Source organism: Ornithodoros turicata, chromosome 5 (assembly GCF_037126465.1).
Source record: "Ornithodoros turicata isolate Travis chromosome 5, ASM3712646v1, whole genome shotgun sequence".
In the NCBI taxonomy this organism is placed as follows: Eukaryota; Metazoa; Arthropoda; class Arachnida; order Ixodida; family Argasidae; genus Ornithodoros; species Ornithodoros turicata.
This window is the reverse complement of record NC_088205.1, coordinates 50,381,424-50,408,981: the sequence shown is the minus strand read 5'-3', so window position 1 is coordinate 50,408,981 and position 27,558 is coordinate 50,381,424. Positions and strand designations below refer to the sequence as shown.

The window sequence follows — 27,558 nt, the reverse complement described above, 5'->3', positions numbered from 1 at the left end:
GACAGTGGTGATGTCAATTGCTCAGAAAGAGTTGCTGTAAGGAAAATCACATTTCAGTGAGCAGTGCCTGAGAAAATGGCTGACAGCCATTACTTTCAGAACAACCCTCGTACGTACATAACTTATTAGCCATGTTCAGGCCTGAGTGTGTGCAAAATAAAATAGAAAGAAAGGCATCATGGGTGTACCTATCTCTTTTACTTTGAAGGACAGTACACGGCAGAAGTGCCATAACACAGGCAGTGCTTCTGACGTAACTTTTTGTCTTATGCTTACGTGATTTGCTCTATTGGAAGTTATGTTTTTGACAAGAGGTATAGTTCTTACTCTTTACACAGCTGGATTATTTACCTGACCTTCAAAGTATTGAATAAGTATTACAGTGAACCTTCGGTACGTGAACTGTTGATTTACACATTTCTCTCGCTTTATCAACGGTGCCTCCTGGAACGATTTGTGAATGGGGTGTGTATGGTCGTCCAGGTAAAAAGAGGCCAAGAAAGCATGAATGTAGAACATCCCTTGTCCCACTGTCAAAGCGCAAAACAAGAAAAGGTGACTCACCTCTTTACCAATAAAAGTATGACCAGTCCTGACGGGGCTCTTACTGGCAAGTATCTGCCATTTAAGAGTGGAACTTCGAATGGACACACATTGAAGATGCAATACAGTACTTTGTGGATTGGAAGAACAAGCCAAGCGCTAGATCACTAACATTGCTCCAGAGCAGGATTACCACACAAGAAACAATTATGAAACTCCCTATTACAAGGTGTTTTCAAAAATAAACTTAATCCCACATCACAATGTATTTCGTATTGTTCAAGCCGCATCACTCTCTTCTGCTCATTCAAAACCTCGATTTATGAATCCCACGATTTTTGGGGGAAACAGTAACCATTAATAAATCGAGGGATGACAGCATTAGAGTGTAGTATTTATTCTATTTAAAAAGTGATTGACATGAGATGGGAGTGTACTGTGCAAAGTGGGAGCTGTAGAATGGGTGCACACTACGATCCGTGTTTGCCTTTTCTGACCTCCAGATGTAACTGATGGGCAGTAGACAGTACTATGTATGAGTAGGTACTGTGCTAACGTGGATACCTGAGGTAGTTGGTACATTACTAGAGAATATACCGGCACTAAAACAGCACACAGACAAGACAGACGGGTGGTCGCGTGTGACGGCAGGGTGTGTGAGCTGATAATGTGTGTGATATTTCACTGAACAAGTTGTAACTTCGGTGTCATAGTATCTGTCTCATCTGTGTGATGTATTTGCACCGGTATATTGTCTGGTTAGGTACTGTGCAACATTTGTTTCTCAACACTCAAGTACTCTCACATCATTAGGTTGTTGCCTTTGTGCCATTAAACACATAATCAATCAATCAATCAATCAATCATTAGGTGAGGGAGCTCACGTGTACATGAGTTCACATGTACATATCAATTTTTGTGAACTTATACATCACAAAATCTTGGTGAGTCACAGAAAAGTTTTGAGTTTTGTAGAAGCATCAGGAAAATATCGACCATAACTTATGTAATGCCTTAGAACTGTGCTGAGGTTATGTATAGGACTGATAATAAATGTGTTTCAGGACTACAGCTTCGTCAATCTTGCTTCCAGGATGCATAAGAATGTGACATTTAACTTGTTTTCGTCTGAAAGTACTCCCATAGTTGCTTTCACCTGCTTGACATTTCTGTGCCACAATTCTTCCAGGCTCAAAGTGGCAGCAGTGGCGCCATATTCAATTGGTCTCAGTGTTTCACACGACAGCGTCTTTACTTCCGACACGGCATCTGCTCTGGGGGACACCCAGGAGCTCTCCCAGGGCTCCAGCCTCTCAGTGAACCGCAACTCACATAAGCTCATGTTCCGAGTAAGTGTGCATCATAGTCTTCAACAGCTCAGATCAAGTTTTGTGAAGCATGCATGAATGTAATGCAGTTCTTCTAGTTCCTCGGTGCAGTTATTGAGATAACTTACATGTAATACTTCCCTCAGTCACAACATTCTTTTCCTTTTCTCTATCAGGATGAGTTGTTCACTCGTGTGCAAGCGAGACGAGACTCTGATGACGATGACATTGGCCTTCCGCACAGTCCCTGCACAAGTCCTACAACAGCGGATGTGCTCAGTAGAGGGCTTCAGGTTGGTGTGTTTTTTCTTGTTGCCCACAGAATCCTGACAATTTCTGCCACTGGTTCAAATTTTTTTTCTGCAGAATGTGTGCAGAGAAACTTAAGTGACATTTGTGCACATAACTGGTTACTTACTTACAGGAGGAACTTCTGATGGTGCACAATGACATATTTATGTGAGCCAAACTTGTTCGGCATAAGAAAATAATTATAGCAATGTAAAACATGGACATTGTGTATTGGAATAGGCTATACTGATATCAGCACCACTCAGCACCCCTGACAGCATGACGGTCCCAGGAAAGTTGTATGGAGGTACTGCTAGGGGCGCTATTGGAGCAGAAACTGAAATGAGGTCCCGTGTGGATGCTCATTTCTGTTATGCACAACAAGCACATCTGGCAGTACCTGCACACAACTGTGCAGGAACTGCAATGCTGGCCTCTGTACTTATTCTACTGTAAGGGAGCCCAAGTTTTGTTATGCTGCGGTTAGTTGCCGATATTTTTCTCCAGGTTTAACTCACATAAACACATTGTGCGCCACCGGAAGTTGTTCGGCATACACGTGCAAATATCACTTACGTTTTTCTGTACACAACCTGTACCTCATCAACATTGCACCAACTAACTGATGCAGATGCATGCTGGGTAAAAGGCAAATCTGAGTAGCCATATTGCTGTCACGAAATATATTGAAAGTTGTGGTATGCGGCTGCAAAATTTTTTGTCTGACCCTTCCCCATATTGTCTACCGCATTTTATATTGGTTGATTAGAGGATTGTTAAGGAATGATGTCATTTGTTGAAAGTGGAAGAACAGCTGTTTTTTTTTTTCAAGATTTTCATTCAAGATGTTTTATTATATACAACTTCTCAGTGTTACTTTGAAAATGGGACTGTATGGGCAAGCACTATACAGACGAGGACATGCTGATGCACTCATAGTACACATGACAAGCACACCTCAAACATATGGCGGAGGATAAAACACGGCAAAGGTAAAAATAGTTAATGTTATTATGATGCGATCTTAAATGGTGTCAAGTTGGTAGCATATCGTAAATGAACTGGTAATTCAATCGAGATCGCCTTGCCCCGGATGAGATTTTGATGTGCCCCGGATGTGAATGCCTTGGGTATGAACCCCGGCGTCTTCTATTCGCCTCAGCAGGGACAAGTAAGAAATATGCATAATTTGCACCTCCCCCTCTCTCTATTCTTGATTTCCTTTTTGTCCTCCGTTGTCCTAAGGAAAAGCAGGAACGCACACAACGCGGGACACGATAAATGCTTTTCAATGCTAATTTCCTATGCACAATCTTTTAGGACAGTCCATATTTTCGTTATCTAGGTAATTTGAATAGATTAGCCACACCATCTACTGTTCCAGATATGGTTTTTGCTTCAGTTTACCATCGCTGGATCTTCCCCTTTTTGACATTATTTATCTTACATGAGGTTTCTTGCTTACTCGTGCTGCAGTGAACAACATTTTTTTGCTTTTTGCACATTTATTACTTGTTTGGAAACAAAGAAGTGGAATCGTGGAACTGGAAACATCTGTTTATGTCGTACACATCACTTCATCCCCAAATTGATAATAATTGGTGTTTCCCTTCTCTGTTTAGGCCAAGTCATCGAAACCTCACAGCACTTGCAGTGCAGGCAGCTTATCCAGCATGTTCAGCTCTGAAAATGATGAGGTTAGTAGGCATGACCACGGCCCCGGGTTTTCTGCTGCAACAAATTCGAAGTTCCACGTAACTGACTTGTAAATTCCGTGATTTTCCGAGGCAAAGAGTCAATGACTGCTTGAAACAGGAAACACTTTATTTTCTTGGATAATGTGGCAAAAAAATGTTTTATCAAATTACAGATTCAAAGCACTGTTGTGGCTCAGCGTTACACGATATTTTGTGTTCTCCTCTGACAGAGAATGCCGTCTGTCGCCTACAGTCTTTTTATACCTGCTGAAAGATCTTTCAGCATCTACAGAGTTTACAGGAATTGACAAACACTTGATCGCAATAGACGCTAAATTCGGAGCAAGCACCCTCATTCCATTCCAAAACCCAGTTATGTCAAAGGCTTGAGCAGATGAGCTGATCTGCTTAGACACTGATGGAGCCAAGTCACAGTCTGCAGACTTCAGGTCCTGGGCTGTCTGCAGATAAACTAGCCATTCCGACAAGGAGGTTTGAACCCTCTCTTTCTATGGCCGGAATGTTCTTGAATTTGGTGAGTTCATGTTACAGAGACTTGACCTGTAGTGGGTCAAAGGCGCTCATGCTTTCGAAATACTGCCAGCTCTCACTGTTTTCAAGGATCTCTTGTGCTTTCTGAGCTGCCTGCTGTGCCTCTCTTCAGCTTTTCTCCCAGCTTCTTCCTCTTCTAGTGCCCCATTAGGGCAACATAATTCTCCAGCGATGCAGCTTTCAGATAGCCCCATATGCAAACATGGCATTGAACACCTTGTCGGAAGCAACTTGCTGACCCTCAGCTGCCCTCAGTAGCCCTCAGCAGACTGGCAACCTTTTTGCCGAATACCGCTATGAAATGGGTAGAATACTTGAGCTCTTGCTGAGATGAGCACACTTGACTCTCTGAATGCCCTGGCTTGGTGCTTACAGTCATTGTAAGTATACCCGACGAACCGAGTGTGTGGATCCGCCCCTGCCCGTTAGAGAATAGTCGAGAAGAGACCGCACGCATCGTCTAGGTTTGGGTGTCAGTCCTAGCACGTGCAACGTAGTTGGCTCGCGCCATAGACAGTATGCTCATAAATTTTCATGAAGCGCTGATTGTCCTTCACCTTGATGTCAGCCGTCGTGTTACTGTCGTTATCAAAATCACTGTCGTTATTTCACGTTTTAACAGAGTACAGTGTGGGAGGCCCAGTGCAAAAAGCTGCAAGAAGCAGCTTGTGTTGGGCACATGCGGAACAAGGTGCATGGGCTGCCCGTGCGAAACGAAAGTACTACGGGCAATCTGCTTTAGTTATTTTGTGGGGCTGTACTAGTAACATGCCAACGTATTCACTATTGGTTGACCTGTAACATCTAGTGATTCGTCAACTACCAGATGGAAAGTATTTTTTCTGAGGCTGGAACATATAAACAGACAAACACAACACAAGCCTAAACTTGCCTGGGAACATGAACAGCGAGAAGGCGCGAAGAAGGTCGAGGCACTCAACCAGTAATACAGATACGCGTGGTTCAAAAGCCGCCACCGGCTCTCACCAACTCCCCATAGAGCCCATAGTACAGGTAAATTCACACAACACTGGGCACATGACCAATGAGAATGCAGCGATTGCTCCCTCAATCCTCCAATCAGAAGTCTTTCCGTCCGGCTCGCAGCCCGACCAGTTCTGGCTGTTGCTGACTTCTGTTTTCCATACTGGCCTGTACCGGCTACCCCTGACCTCTAAGTCTACTAGCTTTCATACACGCCGTAAAGTAATTCCGTGATCCCCAAACAACTGTGAAAAGTGTCGTAATGAACAGAAATTTATTTAAGTCATTATACTGACACAGTCAGCAGGTTGACGCATTTGCATGCACTGAGCGTAGAATTCATTGCATAGCACTTCCTAGCACACTGGAACAAAGTTCAAACTTGCAAAACACGCATACCGACACAGCTTATTCCCAGCAACGAACAACTGTCACATACTTGTGCACAGTCTCTTGATCATCATGTCCTTGCCTGCTACATGTCAAACATGAAATGCTGCTGCTTCATGAATCCTATTTTCTTGTCACCGCTATGCAGATCTGACGGCGCTCGAACATGTTCATCGAGCCAGAATTCACGACAACACTTCACTTTGAAATCCGATTGGCTGTTCGTAGACCGATGCTTGTATCGAGGAACAGTACAACATGATCGAAGACACCATAATACTTGGATAGGATGGCGAATGGCGAATGCACTTGCCTCCCAACGAAAGACACCGCCAACCCGGCGTCCGCCGTTCCAATTTCAAATGAAACCGCCGAGGGAGTACGCAGCACGCAAGCGAGGAAGCGCGAAGTGCCGTTTTCAAATTCCGGCAACCAATCCGGACACGCTTGTGGCGCCCGACCAATAGAGAGGCACGGATTGCTCCGTGTGCGGTACCACGGATTTTGATACAGATTTTGCGATTTTGTGGGGGGCTGCCGCCACTGTCTGGCTTTTTTCGATTACTGCCATACTACAACATATATTTTTGACTGGCCAATATCCGGCTTGATTGCTTCCATATGTGCATCGAGGACTTCTTTGAGGTACTTTGACCGCAGTTGGATGCTGCGGAGCATAGTTTTCACAGCAGGGCAGTAGACTCTGATAAAACTGCCCATGGGTCCATCTACCTGCTCCAGGCTAATCCCACTCTCGCAAGATGCATTGACACAGAAATGAATCGCACCCTCCATCTTTTCTAGCACTCTTTATCGGCAACAGGCATCGGCAATTGTCAACAGCTTCTCTTTCTCAGCTTGTTATTTTCTTTCTGCATTCTAGCATGTCTAGCGTGTCTTGCAGATGCCAGGTGTTCTCTTATACCATCACTAGGTTTATTTGCAAGATCAGTCACCATTCCAGTGGAACAGTGTTTACATAACAAGGTGCTGACCTCCCATTGGCCTTTCCGCTTTTTTACTATTTAAAGCTCATTGTGCTCTGCCACCCACGATTCAATTGATTTTTCTTTTTGGCCAATTGCACAAACCAAGAATGATGCACGTGCATGGGCTACACTTCGGACTACACTTCAGACTACACTTCGGACTACACTTTGGTTTCTCCTGTGTGGGCTAGTCTCACGCTCGTGTACAGCATGTGCGATGGACAAACACTGGATTAGCACTGCAGCAATTGATCGGATTGGATGTTCGCTGCCGATGCCAGAAGCGGCTGTGGTGTTTCGTGTGCACAACACGAGAGGGAGCCACAGAGGCATCGCCATTCCAGAAGAGGGGTTGCTTGGGCGCATTGCAGAGTTCAGCTTTAGGGTCTTTCTGGGTTTAACACAGAAACACAAAGCCCTATCTATAGAGCGTGCCGTTGATAGACCTTGCCTGTTTTGCAACATTCTGTAGTCCTGCACAAAATTTGATTCCATTGCTCATAATTTAATTCCTTCATCTATTTACACAGCTCACTATTTACATGTTTGTGCTGTCAAGATGTGACTCGTACTGAACATTGGGTATGGATGCTGGTACCGGAGGCATGGTTACAATGTCAGTTTTCAAGCCACATTTTTCCTCTCATTACTTCATAGAGAAATGTAGACACAAACGGCAAAAAAAGATTGATAGATGTGCAGGCACTGAGAAAACAAAGCACTTAATATAGAACACCAAATATGCAGCGAAAATTATTCAGTACACATTTACGAAAGCAGCATATGGGTCGTAATCACAAATAGAAAAATGTCTTACTTAAAGCTTTAGAGTAAACATTAGTGCAAACTTCAGATGTACACAAACACCTTTCGACATTTTTCTGACATGCTCAGCTGAATCACTAGTTTAGCATCTAGAAACAACAATAACTACAACAACAGGAAGACTTCATTTAGTGTTTCACTCAGTACTTAAGTTCTACAGCATGACAGTACTAAACTGTTCTCATGCAGTGCCCATAGGGCCTCTTTTTCTCCCAAAAAGGTGGCCTGCAACATCCTAACATGAATGAAACCATCATAGAAACTAAAATATAATGAGTCTAAAATACAATGTGTCTTGCCCATTGCTCAGGCTTGCCTATCATGGAATAATGATATAGCAACAGCAAAGAACAAACACAGGCTAAATGTTCTCAAGAAACGAGGCCGCCTCTCTGTCTGAGTGCTATATCAAAATTCACTAAGAAAGGTGGGCAGAGAAGCAGTTGCTCACTGTGCTTGATAAAATGTGTTATCCAGAACAAAAAAAAAGCAGCTTATTTGACACAAGGTCTCCAACTGGTGTGTATGGTACTCTGTAGAAAATATGAAAGAAGTATGTAAGAGGATGCAAAATGCAATGTATAAGTAGTATTGAGAAAGGTGCCAAGGTACAACGTACAGTGTGTGCTTGAGTTTTGTGCAACATTCCTGGAACAGGGAGGCATGGAGGAAGGTGTGATGCCACTAGATAACGAAAAGCACAAATGCTTGAAAGCTTCAACTTCAAGGGCTTTGTTTTTGATTTATGACTGCTCTCTTTCCTTGTGCAAAATGCAACAGGCAAAGGATATAAATCTTATTCCAATTATTTCTTTGCATCAGGATCCTCTTGGCCAAGCCGTCCATGACCGCAGAGGAGACGCAGCTAGTATGTCTTTGCTTTGCCTTTGTGTATTTCGTGTTAACCATTTTTCAGCACTTAGAAAATGTGTATAAATGTGTCCCTGCAGACGGTGACAACACAGAATCGTTCCCCTTGAGCCACAAAGCAGCATTGCACAAGATCTCAGTGAAGCCAAAGAGGACGCACGCATTGCCACGCAACAGGCGATTACAAATGGTAAGCAACAAAAAGTGATGGCACTGCATCAATTATATTTTGAACCAGAAGTTCTCGGGAAATACTTTTTTTTGTTTAAATTTGGGGTGTAACAGTTAGGAGTCGTACTTGCTCAGGCAGGTTTGTACAAATCTTTGTGAAAAAATTATACAGGAATCGTGTTTTACTTAAATAATTATGCATTCATGCACCTCCAAGTATGAACAACCATCAAGCAAATGAGGAAACAAACATCACATGCACATGGTTGCACAGAGGAAATGAAATACACCCTACATCTGTTTTACGCTTTTCTTGAATGGGCACAAGAGGTTAAAGAACATCTTAAACTGAAAGTCCTTCTGCAGATGCAAGAGCTCGCTTTACCTAGAAACTCACTCATGTCAAATATACTCTTGAACTGCTCTGATCTTGTTCCGGAAGTTGAGAAATCCGGGGGAAAAGAGAGTTCGACCTGAAAACTTCCTGCCCAATTGTACTGTTTGAGTTACATGCTGAAATGTGATTTCTGCTTCTGCCTTGCTTTACGATAAAGTGTTTTTATCGACAACTTAATAGTAAGAGTGTTTGTGCTCATCTTTGAAGGCTCCTATACTATGCTTTCTTTGTTTTCGTGCAAGATTGTCAGTTTTTTATAGTATAGTTTGGTGTCAACTATTACCTATCGTTCTGGCCGTTTGACTGTGGACCCATAACGCAGCACTGAGCTAGACCCTCTCAGCAATAGCTGCAAGCTATACGGTACGTGAGTGTACAAGGAAGAATACACATGAGTTTCTTTACCATCACTATTAACACGTCTTAGCTTTGAGCTCTTGAATTTCTGCAAGGTTTTGTAGTATTGTGCAATGTTTCACGATCTGAAGATGTAAAGTTTGCGTGACTTGGCTATCCCCTGACCATTACTGGTGCCAAACGCTGGACTCAATTATCACGATAGATAATTGAGTTTCAAGAATTACTGACGTCTCCAGCGCTTTACAACTTTCGAAGGTCGCGCACACACAGTTTGGGCGTCATGAAACCAGCAGGCTACTGCGTTATACATATCTAGTGTCGTCGATAAATCTAACTTTTACCTAAGAGCATACAAAATAAAGCTCATGAAAGTCAGTACTCCTGAGAATTTATAGTGGCAATTCATCAGACATACGTACAACAACCTAAACATGCGCAGTTGGAGAGCAGTTTGGAACGCCCCATTGGGAATTTCATACACATAATTACTGTAGACTCGTACTTACACATTATATAAACATACATATCTAGTGTCGTCGTTAAATCTAACTTTTACCTAAGAGCATACAAAATAAAGCTCATGAAAGTCAGTACTCCTGAGAATTTATAGTGGCAATTCATCAGACATACGTACAACAACCGAAACATGCGCAGTTGGAGAGCAGTTTGGAATGCCCCATTGGGAATTTCATACACATAATTACTGTAGACTCGTACTTACACATTATATAAACATCGTTGCCGAATCTAGACAGCAGTGTAAGTCGAATTTCTTACAAGAACAAACATTTCTTATACTTCGGGTACAAACCGACATTATTCAGACAACGTCTAATGCAAATAATCACTCAATTCTTGCTTAAACACACTTTAGTTGCATCCAGCCAACCAATAACTACTTTGTATTTGATCAATAAACGAAAATATTGCGAAATTCTCAGCATCTTGCCACATTCAAGCTTCGATACCAGCACAGCACGGATATGCACAATGTCAACAAACATGGCTGCCTTTGACGTTGCTGCAGTAAAATGTGTCCTCCGTAGGTGTCCGTAGGCTAAAGAAATGCCGAGAGGGCATGCGAAAAAATTAAATGGCGTAGTCTTGTCAGTACAATATGCAGACTTGCAATGTCAAATATTTTTTTATGTGCCACTATTTTGCAGAAAATTATAAAAATAATGCACTGTCAAGGCTATGGGTTTCGGAATCTGACCTCCCAGGGCACGCAAGCGCTGCGGCGCGACCGGAAATTATGCGGCGAATTAGGGGTAATCTCTTTCCGCTTGAAGAGCGGCGGAGATCAGACTCCTCCTTTCTACTCCATGTGAATAAGACAAGTGAAGTGGTTTTTCTGTGTCGTGTAATGACCTGTCTCGTGTAATTGAACCTCCGTATGCAATAAGGGGATAAGCCGAAAAATCCCAAACCGAGAAAAGCAGCCTGATTTGATTGTCCGTCCCATTGACACACATGCATTTTCCGTTTATTACTTTCCTGCATAGCGGGTCAATAAATTGCAATACGGTCCTAAATTTTTTTTGGCAGGTAAGTTATTGCAGCAAAAATAGTAAAAAGGGGATAAGTCGACTTGCTTATTGCGTACAGAAGTTCAATTGTCTACACATTATAGCAGTATTTCGTTACACTGAAAATAGTATTACTATTGCATTGCGCGTGTAAACCTCAACCCACTTCAATTTCCACCGCAATAAGGGTGGAGTGTAAAACTATCCTTGATGTTTGTTAACAGTTATCTGCAGCACCACCGAGTAATCTCCCCGCAACTCCAGAGGTGAGCGAAGATTGCACACGTCTTGTGTCCATCCCGACTGAAACTGTGGATACTGAGCATAAACATCCAGAAGGTAAAGATGAACAAATTGAGTGTTTCAGACATGCTCTAGTGTGTGCATTACACCTTTTCAGCATCAAGTACATCATGCAGCAGTACTGATACTTCTGTCCCTTCCGAACCAATCCTTCCGCCTCACCCAGAGGAGCAACGCTCCCCTGAAACGAAAATGAGAAAGTCAAGTGATGCCCCACATCTTGGATGCTCGACCCCCGTAGCACCAGACCCTGTAAAGGAGCTTGAAGACAGAACAACGCAGGAGACATCTGAAAGCATTCCAATCGAACAAAGTCCTGTTGGAGCAATTCCAGCTCACGTTTGTGATTTCTCTTCACATCATCTTAGACAGAATGATGACTCATGCAGCATCTCAGAAATGACTGTTGAAGATGAGCAGTTGCAAGCAGTGCCAGAAAGCCAGATTTCAAAGACGCACACGACAACAGTGAGTGTAGAAGTGAAGCAGGTAGACGATGAGAGTTCTACAAAGAACGGCAGCAAATTTCCCAAGCAGCCTAAAGACAAGCACATTGCGGGTAAACCAAAGGCAGCTGAACTCAAGCTCCTGCATGAGATTGCACAGTTCAACAAGAGGCAGGAAGAAATGGAAAAGAAGATGAGCCCTACAGAATGTAACGGTGTCCGTGATGAAGAGGCAGTGGTGGATGTCCGTGAGGCTATACAGTCACTTGAGGCTCTTGCCCAACAAGGAGACAGCAAAATGACACTTGATGAGGTACAGGAGGAACAAAGGAAGTTGGATTTGCTGAATGGTAATGTGAGTGCTGACTCAGATAAGGATTGTCAAATCACCTCTCTTAGCCAAAAAGTGCCATCTTGTGTCCAGCAAGAGAATGAGTCTTTGTTAGAGCACTCATTACAGTTGAAGCTAACTAGTCCACCGAAAAAGATTCCCTCTGCAAATGACACAGACTGCAGGGAAACACAGGCCCCTCACAGTCCCTTTAATAAGCGGAATGAAGCGCACAGACGTTATTCTTGCATGGAGCCTATTTCTGCAAACAGAAGTAAGCCAGCTGAAATACAGAGGCCACTCTCTGTTGAAATCATTCCATTTAACCAACGGAAGAAGGATAGTAGCCCTTCTCCACCTCCAATAAAAGGAGACAGCAGTCCAAAGAAAGAAGAAAAGAATGATCTGTTTTCAACAGAACAAAACTTGGTGGGTGAAAGCACTCCTGAAAAGTTGCCGATGAGCTATCCAGTGCACTTCAGAATTTACAAGGGTCGTAGAAAGTCACTCGTCGGGGACGAGAAGCAGAACCAGGGACAAGAATCGCTCCCGTTGGGACCAAAGAGCTGGGACCAAACATCATCATTTGAAGACAAACCGACGACCCATCACTTTGAGATAAAGATACATTCCACTACAGATATGAAGGACAGGCCAGAAGTGAAGTCCAGAGTGCCAGACATCAGGGAGAAAGTTGAGCTGAGGAACACTGACCATAATAATGATGGAAAAGACCAGCCAAGCCAGACCACAGAGGCACTTGGTAGTCCACAAAGAAGAGACGACATTAAACCGAGGCCTTTCAGCAGAGGAGTCCAAGTCAAGGGAATAGCCAGCAACAATGAACCAGAATTGTTCAAAGTTTTTGCACGACGTTCGTTGAAACAGAAACATTGTGACAAAGAACCAAATGACGACACAGCTGTTGCTGATGCAGATGCTGCCACTGAGAAAACTGAGGCTAACCCTGGTGATATGGTCAGCGTCACTGCTGCTGGTGGCACTATAGTGAAGATCTCAGAATCTTCTACAGTTATCACCCCAGAACATCAGCGCGGTAAGCAGCAGGCTGTCGTGACACAAAATGGTGTTTCATCGTCCGAGCATTCTAAACCCACCGTGCAGGCTGAATTCCGTTCAGCATCGCAGATTTCCAAAATGTTCGAATCTACTGCTGCTAAAGGTACTTCAGTGAAAAACATGGAGAGTCCCGTAAAGACTGTGAGTAAGGCCGTGAACATGATAACTACCGATGCACCAGCCAAGTCTACAAAAGTGCCAGAACTTACAGGAAAGGCTGTGGAAGTCGTGTCCAAGAATGGCTGGCAATCTAGTTCGCCATTGACATCACAACTTGGAGGACAACATACTGGAAAGGGCACTGTAGTTGCAAACTCTGCTAATGAGTCTGACAAGGTAAGACCATTATTTAGGGTTCAATTAGTTGAAGCACACAAACGTGTAGACTGAAGTTCACGTAGGCCTTGTACTTTAAAAATCAAACTCTGCTCAGAAATTTGTTCACGAGATTAGTAGTGCATAATTGCGGTCAGACTTCTTCGGGCTCAATGCTTTTCTCAGATTCCGGGTGGGGTGTACGGGTACTATTTTTAAGTGTGTAATTCAGGGTGCAATCAGGTGATATTGATACATCCGTGTATTATTGGCAGACCATGGATTTATATGCACTAAAAGTCCCTGAAATTTGCATGAGAATATGTGTGTACAACGAAAAATGAAACAGGTTGACTTTTGTGCGACCACAACATCTCGTCGGGATACTAACCCCTCAATGCTAATAACTTAACGAGAAGCGAGAGAATGGAATGAGAAGAGAATGGAAAGTAATACCCCTGCCAGATGGCAAATTAAATGTCAATTAGTAAACTGACATTTGTGTTGCTTCAGATGTGCACTGACTGACATTCCTATCCAGTGATGTTCAAATCGATAACCAAACAATTTGTTTCCTTTTGCATACATGGTGGAAGACAAGTCAGTATCCCAACAATACAAAAGCAGCTCTCTATATCAAGAGAAAATGCTACTCAGACCATGTTTTAATCCTTCATGACCTCTATCGCAGCAGTATATTTTTAAGTAAAGGGGGAGCCATTCTGAGAAATGGTGGCTTGCTGCAAGGACGGTATTGCATCAATGAACAACCTTATCAAGCTTATGAAGCAATTATTTGTGAATATATAAGCAAAGAATAGTTACAATTTTTTGCAACGTAATGTCTACGGAAATAGAAAATAATGGATAAAGCTAAACGAACGTAGAGCAGAAGCTAAATACGAATGGAGGTCATTTGTGCTCACAGTGTAAACAATCTCTAGGCGCGAGGGTACATGTGAGTGCTCTGCTTTCAAGACTATGCCGTTTATGCTCTAAAGGTCGTTAGTGAGCTCAATTAGCCGAAAGTGCTAGTTATTGCTAAAGGCTATTTGCACTGCTGTGTGACACGGACACAAAGGTCCTTTAACCTAAATGACAGTTACTAAATTGACATTGAGGCTTCTGAATTGAGTTGTCGTCTGACAGGGGCATAACACATTGTCAGTTTCTACAAATAGTTATGCTGGCAGTACAGTACGATATGGTGCTCAGAGTTCTTATTATGTTTTGCCTGTTAGGTCTAGCTTGTATGGTGAGACTCTCAACATTGCACGTTCTTAAGAGAAATACTTAACTCTTTCCTTACCGACGCAAAAATGGCCATTTTTGGGTGATTTGACAAATATCCTTTTTTTTTGTGACTGAGGGTATCACTTCAAAATATGTTGCTACAGGAATATGTAACCAAATGAATGCCCTATTGTATGATGTAAGTTTCAGAGAGAAAGCTATCCCATTTCCAAAATTTCTTATTTCCAAAATTAATTTTGGAACACAAAAGAGTTGGTGCAAACAGCAGAAAGCTCATGAAGATACGCCTGTACCTTGAACAAAAATATTGATCTATAAGTTCCAAAATATTCGCGATTCCAATAAACTACAGGTGGCGCCCCGAACTTCCAAGATGCAGAGCCATTTATAGGGAGAGTTTGGCCATTCTTTGATCTTTTGCCGCCTCATGGGAGGAGCTTATTTTGACGTCAGAGTCGTCGTTGCGCCGCCCAAAAAGCCTGAATCCGAGCGGAATCCGCTTATCAGGCATCTAGTCCGCGCCATATTGATGCTGTCCGCCAGCTGGTCGACACCTTCGTGGCCGTGTTGAATGTAATCTACAGGAATAACCGGCTTATGACCCACTGGCGCAAGTGATAAGGGGGGCTTTGTTGCCGAACAGAAAGAGTTCAAGGACGAAATGCTTTCGAAGCAAGAAGTACGCACGTGTCTTCTCTCCTTGGATTGTAAACAACGATCAGCGTCAATATGGCGTCTGCGACCGGTTGATGACTGGATAACAATTGAGCTCGACGAGGGAGGTCGTTCGGCCGTGACGCGCTTTAAGTTAGGCTCCTCCCAATGGCCAAACTCTCTCTATAAACGGCTCTGCCAAGATGGCGGACGAAAGGAGGTCTCCCGAGAAAAGCCAGCTTATAGGGAATGCGGTGTCAGCCGAATTATGTTCATCTGTTTCAGTTTTTAATACCCACAAATTCACATGTTTCATGAAAATGGAATCAAGTTTGTCTGCTGGTCATCTCATACTGTGCAGTTCAACTCAGAGAAGTAGGCAAAAAGTTTCCGTTGTCAGAGTCTGTTTACATACGTCAGGAGTCGAGCGAACAAAGGAGGCATTTTAGAATCTAAGGCAGCAGGGATTAGTTGCTGAGAAGAGTGACATAGCATGTGTTTTGCAATGTGGATTAGTACTCTGCATGCAATACTACATGTTTGAGCTTCTGCTCCGATAGTCCCGTAGTACAGTCGACCCCCGTTTATCCGGACGGTGCCGTTCCCGGCGAAATCGTCCGGATACCGGGGCATCCGGATAAATGAAACGACCGAATAGAGACGTCCTACAGAGCAAGGTTTAATTAAAACACAGAAATCTCGTCAATGACAGCTGTTACATAGTAGTGTAGGCACTCGATTCCTGCAAACTTTTGCTAATTGCATAGAGTTGAGCCACGCTGTTGCGCTGCTCGAAGAATGTCAGTGCGGTCGTAAAGTGTCAATGTCCGAGCCTTGTTTCTCACTGGCGTCATCGGCACCGTGTTGCTGCACATGATCGGAGACAACAGCAGCAATCACACCGTCGTCAGTCATAGCTGCACACGCGTCATCATCCTTATCAACGTCAACGTAGTCAGAAACCACAGCATCATCTACGGCAGTCGCAGTGAATCTCTGCATCAGGAATCGCAGCTCAACGGGCCGTAAGCAGCAGGTCCTCGGGTTGGAGTTTTCCCCTCTAGAACCGGACAGTTGCTCGAGATATTTCCAAATGACTCGACTGGTCAACGTGACGCACACAAATAGAAAAGGGGGTCATCGTGCACGGTTGTCTCCCCTACGGAGGAATGTAGGTCCCTGACGTGTGACGGGAATAACCCAAAACAGCGAAAAGGGTGACGAAGTGGGGTCAGCGTCTCCTCTTACTCATGGTAGTCCGGATAACTGAAGCTGGATTACAAGAATTTTCGACTTTCGTTCCCTGGAATTCTTGTCCGAGTCCGGAAGCTGAAGTCCGGATAAACGAGAACAAAATACATGGAGGAAAATCTGTTCCCGTGCCTTTTGTCCGGATACCGCGGGATCCGGATAAATGAAGTCCGGATAAACGGGGGTCGACTGTATTAACATATGAGTGTTGCAAGTTAACCACAGCTCCGTCGGAAGTGTAGTGTTGCTAGAAATTAGAGACTTTTTGTCGGAACTTTGAGGCACAAGTAATCATAAAAGATTGTGATGCACAAGATAACCTTCACGTGGACATTTTCAATAGCTCAAGAGAACACTACTTTGTTTGGTGTGGTGATGACAAAACGTGCTCATATGACGTTAGCTCTGACCCTGATGTTTTCAGAACTCTGTGACTGTATGTCAAAGGTATACGTGAACAATACATATTTTGAAAACCCTTGGCACACGCACGTATATTTGACACATTGTCTTGACTTAACACCACACATGTGCAACTATTTAACATGCCATATGGTGTGCGGTGAACATCTGAGCGCTGCAGGAGATGCTCTGGCAAAGTGAAGTATTCGTTTTCTGCACTGCTCTTGGTATCTACATACAACTTGGTGTGATATTTTTACCTTTGCGAGTCATTCGTTGATACGTGTGTGGCAGCAGACAGAAGCTTCTCTCCCACAGAACATCCATAGCGGATGCTCGGCTACGCTGCGTTAGTACTGTGATATTGCTTACTTTGCCTGTGGTCTGAAAATGCATACATGTCAACACGACAAAGAAATGTCGGATCCTTGTTCTGTATTACTAAGATTAATATTAACATAAAATCATGGTGACAGAGTTGATCAGGAAACTCGTGCGACGGGTCGACACATGGGGCCTCTGTTCCGTTCTTCTTGATTAGGAACTGTTAAAGGAAAGCGTGGGTTATTTCCAACAGTCCGAGACGAAATTAGTAGTGCAACATTCCTCTTTTCGATTTCGATACACTCTTTGTTGCCGGCACTCTGTCCATAAGCAAGAGAAACGTGAAACGCCGTATGCTGTACCTCTTCTTTGTCCGGATGCGCGCTCCGACCTCCACTCACAGCTTTTCAAAATTGCCTCCGGGTGGCCACGGCTTCGCTGGTATCGCGAATACAAAATGTGGCAAATTTTGTCTCAAATTCATGTCAACACCCATGTTGTTCATGTGACTGAGTGATTAATAACTGATTAATATTAAATTGCTGATTTCGAGGCAGTCATTACTTAATGGTAGCCCATACTTTTTTTTGCTGAAAGAAGCGAGTACATTAAGATAATCATAATCAGATATTCCCCTCGAATTCAGCCAGGAAGACAACCTCCTTTGATGTCAGCAACTTAAGCAACGTAAATTGCAGAGACTGAACAAACGTTAAGACATCATGCTGTCATCAGCACAACAAGGCAAGGTGATGTCAGTGTAGCGTAATTGGTACCCACTCCTGTACCCACACCGGACTGGCAATCGGAGAGGTGTGGGTTGGAGTCCAGCCACCGGCTGTTGCTGGCTTTTTGTCATCTGCAATGTTCCAAGTCCGTTAAGTTTATTGCCAGCATCAATCAGCTTTACTGCTCCATAGCACGTTGCACTGGATGTATTTCCTACTCCCATTTTCAACTCGCAAGACTACATGCATCGACAGATGGTGATCATTATAGGCCACTTGACTCGGGAACATGTATGTAAAAAGTGCGCCTTAACATATAAATATGTTTGTATTACCTACTCGTGAAATGTCACTGTCAGTTACTGACGTCCAGCTGTGCATCTCAGTTATTGAGGTCAAGTAAATTTGAGCTATACCTTGGACTTGGAATGTAGAACAATGTGATTCATAACTCAGATCAAAGGCATGTGATTGAATTCCATGTGTACAAAGTCATTCAACTCAAACCCGAGTCTCCCTATACAAAAAAGTGGGTCTATCCACGTCCCTCTTTTGAAATGATTTAATCAACGTCATCCTACTAATTGTTCGGCAAACAAACACACGTGCTTTTCATGTGGATTTAATCTGGATGTAGCTAAAGTCTGGAATTTCATATCCAGGATAGTACTGTAAAACAAGAGGAGCAGCAACCAGTGATTTATCCAGACTCCCCCCTCCCCCGGCAACACGCCCTGCCTTCCTTTCCCGCGCAGCCCCTACAGGGGGGACTTTTGTTTTTGAGCTTTAGACGCATCTCAATGATTCATAAGGCTGTTCCAATGTAACTGTAATAATGCCCCCCCCAATTTTTCCCACCCAGTGCTTGCGATTCTGCATAAACCACTCACCACAACTGTTACTGGCATGAAAGAAATGTACGGTAATGTCCAGTATGCCACTGGAAAACCACTAACTAGCCGAAGTAAAGGGGGTGTCAGATACACTTGTATAGCAATGTTCATCATGTAACCATATTTGGATATAAATGTCACCAAACATTTGGTGTTTGTACATGAATGTGCAATAGTTTAAAGATAAGGCATTGTTGTTTGTTATTCAGGTAAGTTTTGTAGCCTAGATATGGGATGAGGAGGTAGTGATCTGCGATCATGTTCCCCTCACTCAGTGTGTTCACACACTACAGCAAATAAAGAGCTCTTGTCACTATGTCTCCTTGTTCTACAACATGGTATCGTGCCCAAGTCTCAATGTGACATTTTGCAGGGTTGACAAAAAGATAACAACACTGACACTACTGTTTATTAACATACAAACTTTCTTGGAGTAGTCTGCATTTCGTCAGGTACAAAAGTGTCGTCAAACAAGGTGATTTTTGTACGTGATGAAATGCTGACTACTGCAAGAAAGCTTGAACATTAATAAACAGTAGTTTCAGTGTTTTTATCATTTTATCACTTCCGTTGGACGCACTCGACAAAGTTTCTACATTCCTTTATTTTGCAGGGTCACTAAAACATCCATTTGGGCCTGTTGCTATAAGACTTGCATTCTACTAAAAGCACTGAAAACCCAAACAAGGACAACACCATACAACACGGAATACTACTTTCAACAACAACAACAATTATAGTATCTGACAATGAAGTGGGAAAGTTTTCCACTCCAGGAGTGGAACGCCACCCCATAGCTGGGGGCCTAACATGAGCGATGACGATGATGAGGGATGACAGTGATGATCGAAGTGGCGATGGCGATCCTGGTCGTGATGATGGGAATATACCAGGGTGCTGTCAGGGTCACACTGTTTCTACTTTCAACTTTCTGCTACTTTCAACATGTTAATACAGACTCATTCAAAACCGTTGCTTTTACCTATGCATAAGGTACTCCCTCTCCCTTCCTGTCGATGCATTGCTTCCTGAGCTAACACACGTGTCTCCTGCTTCCCCTATCAACAAGGATTCCCTAATGCCCTACTCCCTCTGTTTTTTATATCTTCATCTAACCATAGGTTTTTTTTATATATTCCATCACAGCCACAATCTCCAGAATGGAGGAACAAATTTCCTTATCTGCTTCTTCTGTTATATATTTTTATGTTCCATGAAACGCACATTCAAGCATCGGCCCGTTTGCCCAATATAGGTACTACCACAACCTAACAAAATTTTGTAAACCACAGTTGTTACACACTGTACATCCCGTTGCTGATGCTTTACAGTACAGTCTGCCTTTTTCTCTTTATTCATGGTGTAGCCGGTAACGAGGCAAGCTTCATGTTATCTCCACATACAACATTTACCTGATGTGTTCTTGCCATTTTTTTTCAACCTATATGATAATCCCTGTATGTAGGGATAACAACTATCCTATCTTTTTGCACTTGCCTATCCTTTACTTCAGCCTCCATCTGCTTTACCAGCCTCGAACACACGCTTAGAATCATATTCCCGGAATACCCTGCTTCCAACAACCTTGTCACCTGTCTATCAAAGGCATCTTTAACCTCATGGTAACAGGACCTTGTATGTGCAGCCTTAACTGCTCCCTGTATAACTGACCTTTTCACCATTTGCAGGGTCCCCAGAAAGTTAGGGGAGCAGATAGACATCTAATGACCTTGGATGTACTAGATCAGTTGTGAAGCCTTCATCTAAAAGTAGCATCAGATGATAAGCATAAAGCTACTATTGTGCCAGAGATTTATTTATGAAAGTAGAATGTGCAGTAAGACATCAGGACTTTACTTTGTATTCAACACATAGCATTGGATGATCCGTTAATTACCTTCTTGCTTCATTTGTGGAATGACTCACTTCTGTTCAGGACACAAGTGCGCAGCCACGACGCAATCACGGATCACGTCCCCGGTATCACACATCACCTGAGGTAGCGCAGGAAGATATTGTGAAAGCTACAACAAAACCCCGCCAAGAACCAGCAGAGAAGCCCGTCACATGTGAAAGTCCAAAGGTTTCTCGTTCATTGCACAGAGCGAGTTCTGTGAGCAGCAGCAGCCCGTCCTCGAGCGGATCATTCCGCATAAACAAGGCCGATGCTATCGGATTGGATGGCCAGCCAGCCTGGCTCCAGTTGGCTCAGCAGCGCAGGGAGATGCGTGAGCAGAGGGAACGAGCACTTCTTGGACGTCCAGCAGAAACATCGTTTGTAATTGAGGTATGCTTTATTTTGGTTTCAGTTGCATTAATAAAACCAACAATGAGTATCGATTGAAGAGTGTCAGTTCCCCTGAGGGTGTTCTCAGAATTTCTGCGACATGGTAGGTGTCACAATGTGCCACTTTGCCATTGTTGCCACATCTGCATCCTTTTGTGTAGAGCAGAAGCCATCTTCACTTTTGATGTGGTGCCTGTAAACGATACTTTCAATATCTTAGTCCCCAGCACCTGTTTGCGTAGCTCGGAGATAAGAAAGGATGGGTTTTCCACCTGTCAATAGGATGTCTGCAGTACGATGTATAATGTCTGCCTGTACAGCAGCAGAACGCCTGTTCCAATCAGCTCCATCGCTTCAAAGCTCGTGACCCTGCGGTGTGAGATGGAAGTTTTTCCTCCTGCACTCATCATGCGCTTAGTTTACAGTTTTGGCTCATTTGTATTGCAAAACTTGGCAATGGAAATCTCAAAGTTCACGCACATTTCAGGATTTGAAAAACGAGGATGGCTTTAAATGGTGATCGGCCCCAATCCTGCTATTTTCCTGCACATTTCCCTGTAAACATCTAATTAAAAAGTTAGTTAATAAATTTATATCCATTGCTGAAACTCACCTGCAGAAACAGCGTCTGTGCTGCTTTCATTGGCTTCTTATAAAAAAAAATCTCTATATATCCTAGGCAAAGTGGGCCACTATTGATCAACACTTGCAGCTTGCTGGGGTGTTGTCCTAATTAATTTTGAATAATGAATCAAGAAATAATGAAACTAGAATTTAATAATTTATTGAACAACTTTGGTGAACTTTGAAACTGTGAAAGGTATGAAGTTTGGCACAAGTACTGCATCTGCTCCTTTTGGTACACCGATGCTGTTTCCATTTTCTGCTTCTTCTGACTCTTTCCTGTTTTCGTCACCCAAGATATTTCTTGAAGGGGAATTTTCATGCAATGAGAATGTCATTCCCTGGAGGAAGGCATTTTTCAGCATCATTGACAAGTGGGCCTACAAAGAAGGCATAAAGCGTTGCATCATCTTTTAACAAAATGTTAAAATTTTAATTTTAAAGGGTCCGTAAACAGGCCGCCAACATTTCACAAATAATGCTACTCCATGAAAGAACGCAGGCCAAAATACCGAAATATACATTTCATTCGGCTCATGCCAGCTCAGTGACCCATATAAATGCTTTCAAAGATGAGTAACCAGCGCGCCTCTCTCCATCACGCATACGTCATATGGCTACGTAGCCTTTTGCTGTACAATCGGGGAGGCCGAGCTCCAAACATGACATTTCAAATTAAAGCCAATAAACAGGCTTCATTATCAGCTGTGAGGTGGAGTGCTCAGTTTGTTTGTGTGGAACTACATTTTGCGCTCCGTGGTTCCACAAACGTCAACAATTGGGCTGCTATCATATGATGGGATCGAGCCCGGGTATGTCCCAGTCATGACGTGACATGGCCAGCACGCCAACCGCTGTGCCACGCGAGTTGGTGACGCGATGCCGCGTGGCTCAAACCAAACCAAAGTACAGCAGCCCAGTCGTCGGAACCATTCAAAGATGACAAATATGATTCATCATGCACCTACCTGAGATTCCGGAACTGTAGTGCCAGATATTCGTTCGCGCTCGTGGTGTGCTGCGTGCTACTGTGCGGAAAACGTAGTGCGCGTGTGATATATAAATTGAATGCATTTGTTTTCCAGTTTGAGGTTGTAACTGTCTAGATTTTGAATAGAATAAGACTCACATTCATCTAGTCCATTTCCGCAAGTGAAATGAAATCATACATAGAACCCTTGATCGTAATTGGTGAGGAAAGTGCCAAGTCAAAATGACGTAAAATTAGGGCGCAGGGCGAAGTGAAGAAGCGGAAGAGTGCAGTGAATATTTCATCTGTATCCAAGCGCCTTTTGGTTTTGAGCACTAGTAATTGCAAGGGACTTTCACTGCCGAAGTTGCAATAATATAACGCAGAGAAATGCACACCTTGTGTATCTGTTTACGGCCCCTTTAAATGAACAATATCAAATCTGAAAAACTTTCTGTGTCAGGCCCAGAATGTCTCAAACAGTTTATTTATTTATGCAGATATCTGAAGGGACCCGTAGGGCATTACATGAGAGGGTAGCAAAAATAATTTAGTAACAACAAAAGAAAAATACACAGCTATAGAACAGTATTCCCTTAACGAGTGCACCAACACTTAATACTCAAGTTCTTGAAGAAAATGTCACTGTTTTAACTTGTCATGTTTCATGTGTATCAATACTCCTGCTCCCAAACCTTCTTTTTTGAATCTGTAAGTGTGTGTACTGCAAGCCTGTAGTCTCATGTTTTACTTGAAATTATTTCAGACAAGTAAGCCATCCCGTTCAAGCAAGGTTCTAGATATGGTGAGCAACTTCCAGAAACTGCAGATGACTTAGTGACATCTCGTAATAAGAGTTGCATACCATCTTCTACGCTGACTACATAATGAAGAATTCGAAGCAGATTTCCTGTTGTTTCAACGAGCAGTAACCTTTGTTTACCAGTAGCCTTGGAAGCAATTTTCAGTGCTGCTATGAAGCATGATTGTTGCTTCCTATTTGTTTCCTATGTCCCCCCTAATTACAACTTTTATGTGATTGTAGCGCTCACAGCTAGCTATCTCACAATACCGAACCATTCTATGCATGTTCATGCTGCAGGCTGGCCAGAATTACACTTCACGTTGGTACTAGCTGTTTTTCACCTGGTATTTTTCACCTTAATGTCTAGTTACACTGTCTGATTATCACTTGCATTTTTTGACCTACTGTACATAAAGTTTATATAGTTCACAGTTCTGCTGAAAATCATTAAGGAAGACAACTTCTGTGTTTTCAGCAGAAATGAATATGGAATGCAAATATCAGTGTAAAACACACAGACATGAAATAACATAGATTTCACACCACTAAATGAATGAACGAAGAAATGAATATTCTTCAGTTCTCTTGTGCATTGTGGAGTATTAGATTGTTTGTGACTATTTTGATCTGTACATGCTTGCATCTTTCTGAACCTACATGCATACACTGTTGCTTTTGAGCTGCATTAAATGGAAAGATGCATACTCAATATTCGATGTAAGTACTCTGTTTACAAAATGAGGTGAAACTGAATTGTTTCACTTCCTCCAGGGTATTAGCACATTCTGTGCCTGGAAGAGTTACTATTTTCATACACATTGCTATTGCAAATTATATCATAAGCAGCTAAAAAGAGGGAAAAGAGACCGCTTAATCATACACTGTTGCACTCACTAGTCTGCCTTTAAGATCATGCAAACTCCACATGATATTTGCTACAGTTTACTTGCACTTGGTAGTGCATCTTTTCTAAGGTGTCCGACCGGCAGTATCCTGTGAAGGCACTTCTGCAAATGCCTTACAATTAATAAGTTGGAGTGCACGTTTGGTTACACGGTTGTGTAATCTTTGTAGTCTTCCGTCGACCTTCCTTTTTGTTCTAAGAGCATTGCAATTATTGTAGCACATTGTGGTCATGATGATCAGAGCATTCAACAGGTTGAAGTGAATCTGTATGTATGTATTATCTGTAATATATTCATTATCTGTTATAAGATACACAAATGTACTAACAAGTGCAATGTTGTATGACTGTACTATAGAACCAAAATATAAAGGTAATCTTGTATGAATTGTTTGCAGCATATTTGATATTCCAACGGCATGCTTGACTTCAAGGAACCTGCTTGTGGTCCCTTGTGCATGTACGTCATTAAGTGAATATGTGGTATGTTTTGCACATCTTATTCAGCACGTATGTTGTAGAAGCAGTACCACGAGCTGGGCCTCAAAGGCATATTCCGTTTTACACAGTGTACATATTGTAATTTGATAGCTCCAGAATTTTACAATGTGTGCTATATGCAAGACTGATGGGCTTTTAGCACTATATTTCACATGGTGTGTCGGATGCAGCTCCTCGCTAAGGAATTGCTGTAAATAGATGGAACACATATTCCTTCCCCTTATGTGATGCTTTGCTGTGACGTGTGTACTTCTGAAGCGAAAATAAAAGCCCTGTGACAGCAGATCCAGAAATCAAGACGTTGCATCTGTACAGTAAATAATGAGGCTTTTGCCATATTTTGGTTCCCACGAGCAACTGATGTGCATGTGAAAGTCCAAGAGACAGCGCAAAGCCATGCAGAGCACTACGGGAGTTAATGCCCTTGAGTGCTGTGCAGGCACCCTTGACAAGGCTCATATGCGGTAAGTGGAATAGATGTGCAGTGGTACACCAGCAGGAGGGGTGGTACACTTTACTTTGGATCTCAGAATACACATTACAAACCGCAAATATTTCTCTTTGTTACTGCAGACCTCAAAGGTACAGTATAGGGCTTGAGGTTTTCGGGAAATATTTTTGACAGAATTCGGGGGGTAAAAATCTGGTGAAAAAGGGCATGCCCAAATTCGGGTCGAATCGGGTGCAAAAATCTCGACAAGAGTGCAATACAGGTAAAAATCTGGTCTATTGAGTAACGTTGTGGTATACGTACTGAAACCGAAAAGAAAATACGCAGCAGCATGAATGAATACTGCATATAGGAATGTAGAAATGACTGGAAGAAGGCTGCACAAAAGTTCAAAGGATCTACAGGTGAGACACCAGTTGGAGTTACACCAAGAGTAACGGGAAATCCGAGTTGGAGCTACACCAAGAGTAACGCGGACGCCTAGTTTGAGCGCCATTTACGAGTTACATCACCACGTTTGCCATTGTGGTTTCGAAGCGAATCGCGGACTGACAGCAGTGAAGCGGCTGCGTTCAGAATAAAGACGTACTTAGATGCTCCTGTTAACAATTCCCTGATCTAAAATATGTAATGTTATAGAGCTAATTTCTGAATATATCATGTATATATCGCGTAGCGGTGGAAACGCAGAGCAGACTTTGCAGCAGACGAAGCAGAGCGTTTCTGACTGCAAACGTTCGACCCCTTGTGATGAAAGGCAAACACTTGCAGCACTTCTTTTTGGTGCAAAACTGATTGTTGTATACTGTAGGCGCATCATTATCTGGGAATTTGACAACAGTAAGAAAACCGACAAAATTTGTACTCGCGAACAAGAGTGTTAGCTATCGTACAGCTGACAAAGATAGCTAATACTTTGACATGCGACAACGCGCTACGTGACATCTCGCTGTATCCCAATGGAGTGGTCCAGTCAAGTCAGTCGCTTCACACAGGGCACCTTCTTCTGCTGAAACACGCCATGAATCGCGGCTAATGACGTCGCCCTCATTGTTACTGGGTGTTCTTTCGCTAGGTGTTGCCATTCTTCAAGTCAGCTTCACCTGTATACTCTGAAGCATTAGGAGAAGCCAACTTGCAGGAGACCAATAACACGGCTGGCTTTAGCGGCTAGGGCTCATTTAACCCTTCAATTTTTCGTTTTTGGGAGTTACTGCTTTTTCCGTCCCCCAGAATAACGTCCTGACTAAGTGGCTTTTTTTTCTTATACCTTTTAAGTTTTTGAACATAAAGAGGGAAGTCTAGCAACGAAATGGCTAACCTAACCTTATGCCTAAAAAGTCAACGTAACCTAACCTAATGCCAAAAAGGTCAACATACTGAACTTAACAATGTTACATAGCCTAGCCTAGCAAAATGTGAATGTGCCAGACCTAACCTAACATGTAAGCTAACCTACTGCCTAAAATGTAAACGTGCTAAACCAAACCTAACACATAGGCCTTCTACGAGGAAAATTGCATGAGTCATTCATAGGGCAGGCACAAAACAGATTTTATTATGTACATAGCACTGCCCAGAGCTCACTTTTTACATTTTTCGCAAAACCACGGTGCTGGGCTTGCCAAATTCTTTTTAGATACCCGTGCACAAACAACATCATACCACTGTAGGCATGCATCGCATGCAACACAGTCTTCACTCAGCACATCTCTGCAAAGGTTGCATTTCCATGTCATGGTTGCTCTCTTAGTGTCCAAAACGTGCCTGAGTGCAAGCCAGCCATCAGCTGTGAAATATTTTGCAACAGCATTAATGTCAACCGTTTCATCCAAGACAGCCTCCGAGACTCTGCCTGGGAAAACTTCTACGTCGTCCTCTTCTGTAAAGACGAAGATTAGTCATGAATTACATCTGCTAGGCACACAAAAAGCTCTAAAAGGACTAGTGGCAAAGCAAACATGCTCACCTAACAAGATGCTTCCAGACAGTGCTGCTTCTGCTTTATTTCTGGACACAAACCACCCCAGGATTTTCAGTTGCTGTGTGGTTGCTGGAAGCTTTGAGAATTTAACTGGGCAGCACTTTTCAGCTTTTCTCTGTTGAGCC

General features: G+C 43.0%; 1 protein-coding gene across 4 annotated transcripts in view; it reads left to right on the top strand.

Moving 5' to 3' along the window:
* The window catches only part of LOC135394457 (uncharacterized), a 112,487-nt gene extending 87,192 nt beyond the window's left edge, over nucleotides 1–25,295 (top strand). For all 4 annotated transcript variants that reach the window (XM_064625191.1, XM_064625194.1, XM_064625193.1 and 1 more), the window contains 9 exons: nucleotides 1,733–1,892; nucleotides 2,048–2,164; nucleotides 3,785–3,859; nucleotides 8,422–8,467; nucleotides 8,550–8,659; nucleotides 11,151–11,265; nucleotides 11,327–13,422; nucleotides 20,844–21,194; nucleotides 23,555–25,295. In XM_064625191.1, the coding sequence (XP_064481261.1) occupies nucleotides 1,733–1,892; nucleotides 2,048–2,164; nucleotides 3,785–3,859; nucleotides 8,422–8,467; nucleotides 8,550–8,659; nucleotides 11,151–11,265; nucleotides 11,327–13,422; nucleotides 20,844–21,194; nucleotides 23,555–23,626 (3,142 nt within the window). In that variant the 3' untranslated portion in view covers nucleotides 23,627–25,295. The remainder of the gene's footprint in view (nucleotides 1–1,732; nucleotides 1,893–2,047; nucleotides 2,165–3,784; nucleotides 3,860–8,421; nucleotides 8,468–8,549; nucleotides 8,660–11,150; nucleotides 11,266–11,326; nucleotides 13,423–20,843; nucleotides 21,195–23,554) is intronic.
* The last annotated feature ends 2,263 nt before the right edge of the window (nucleotides 25,296–27,558 follow it).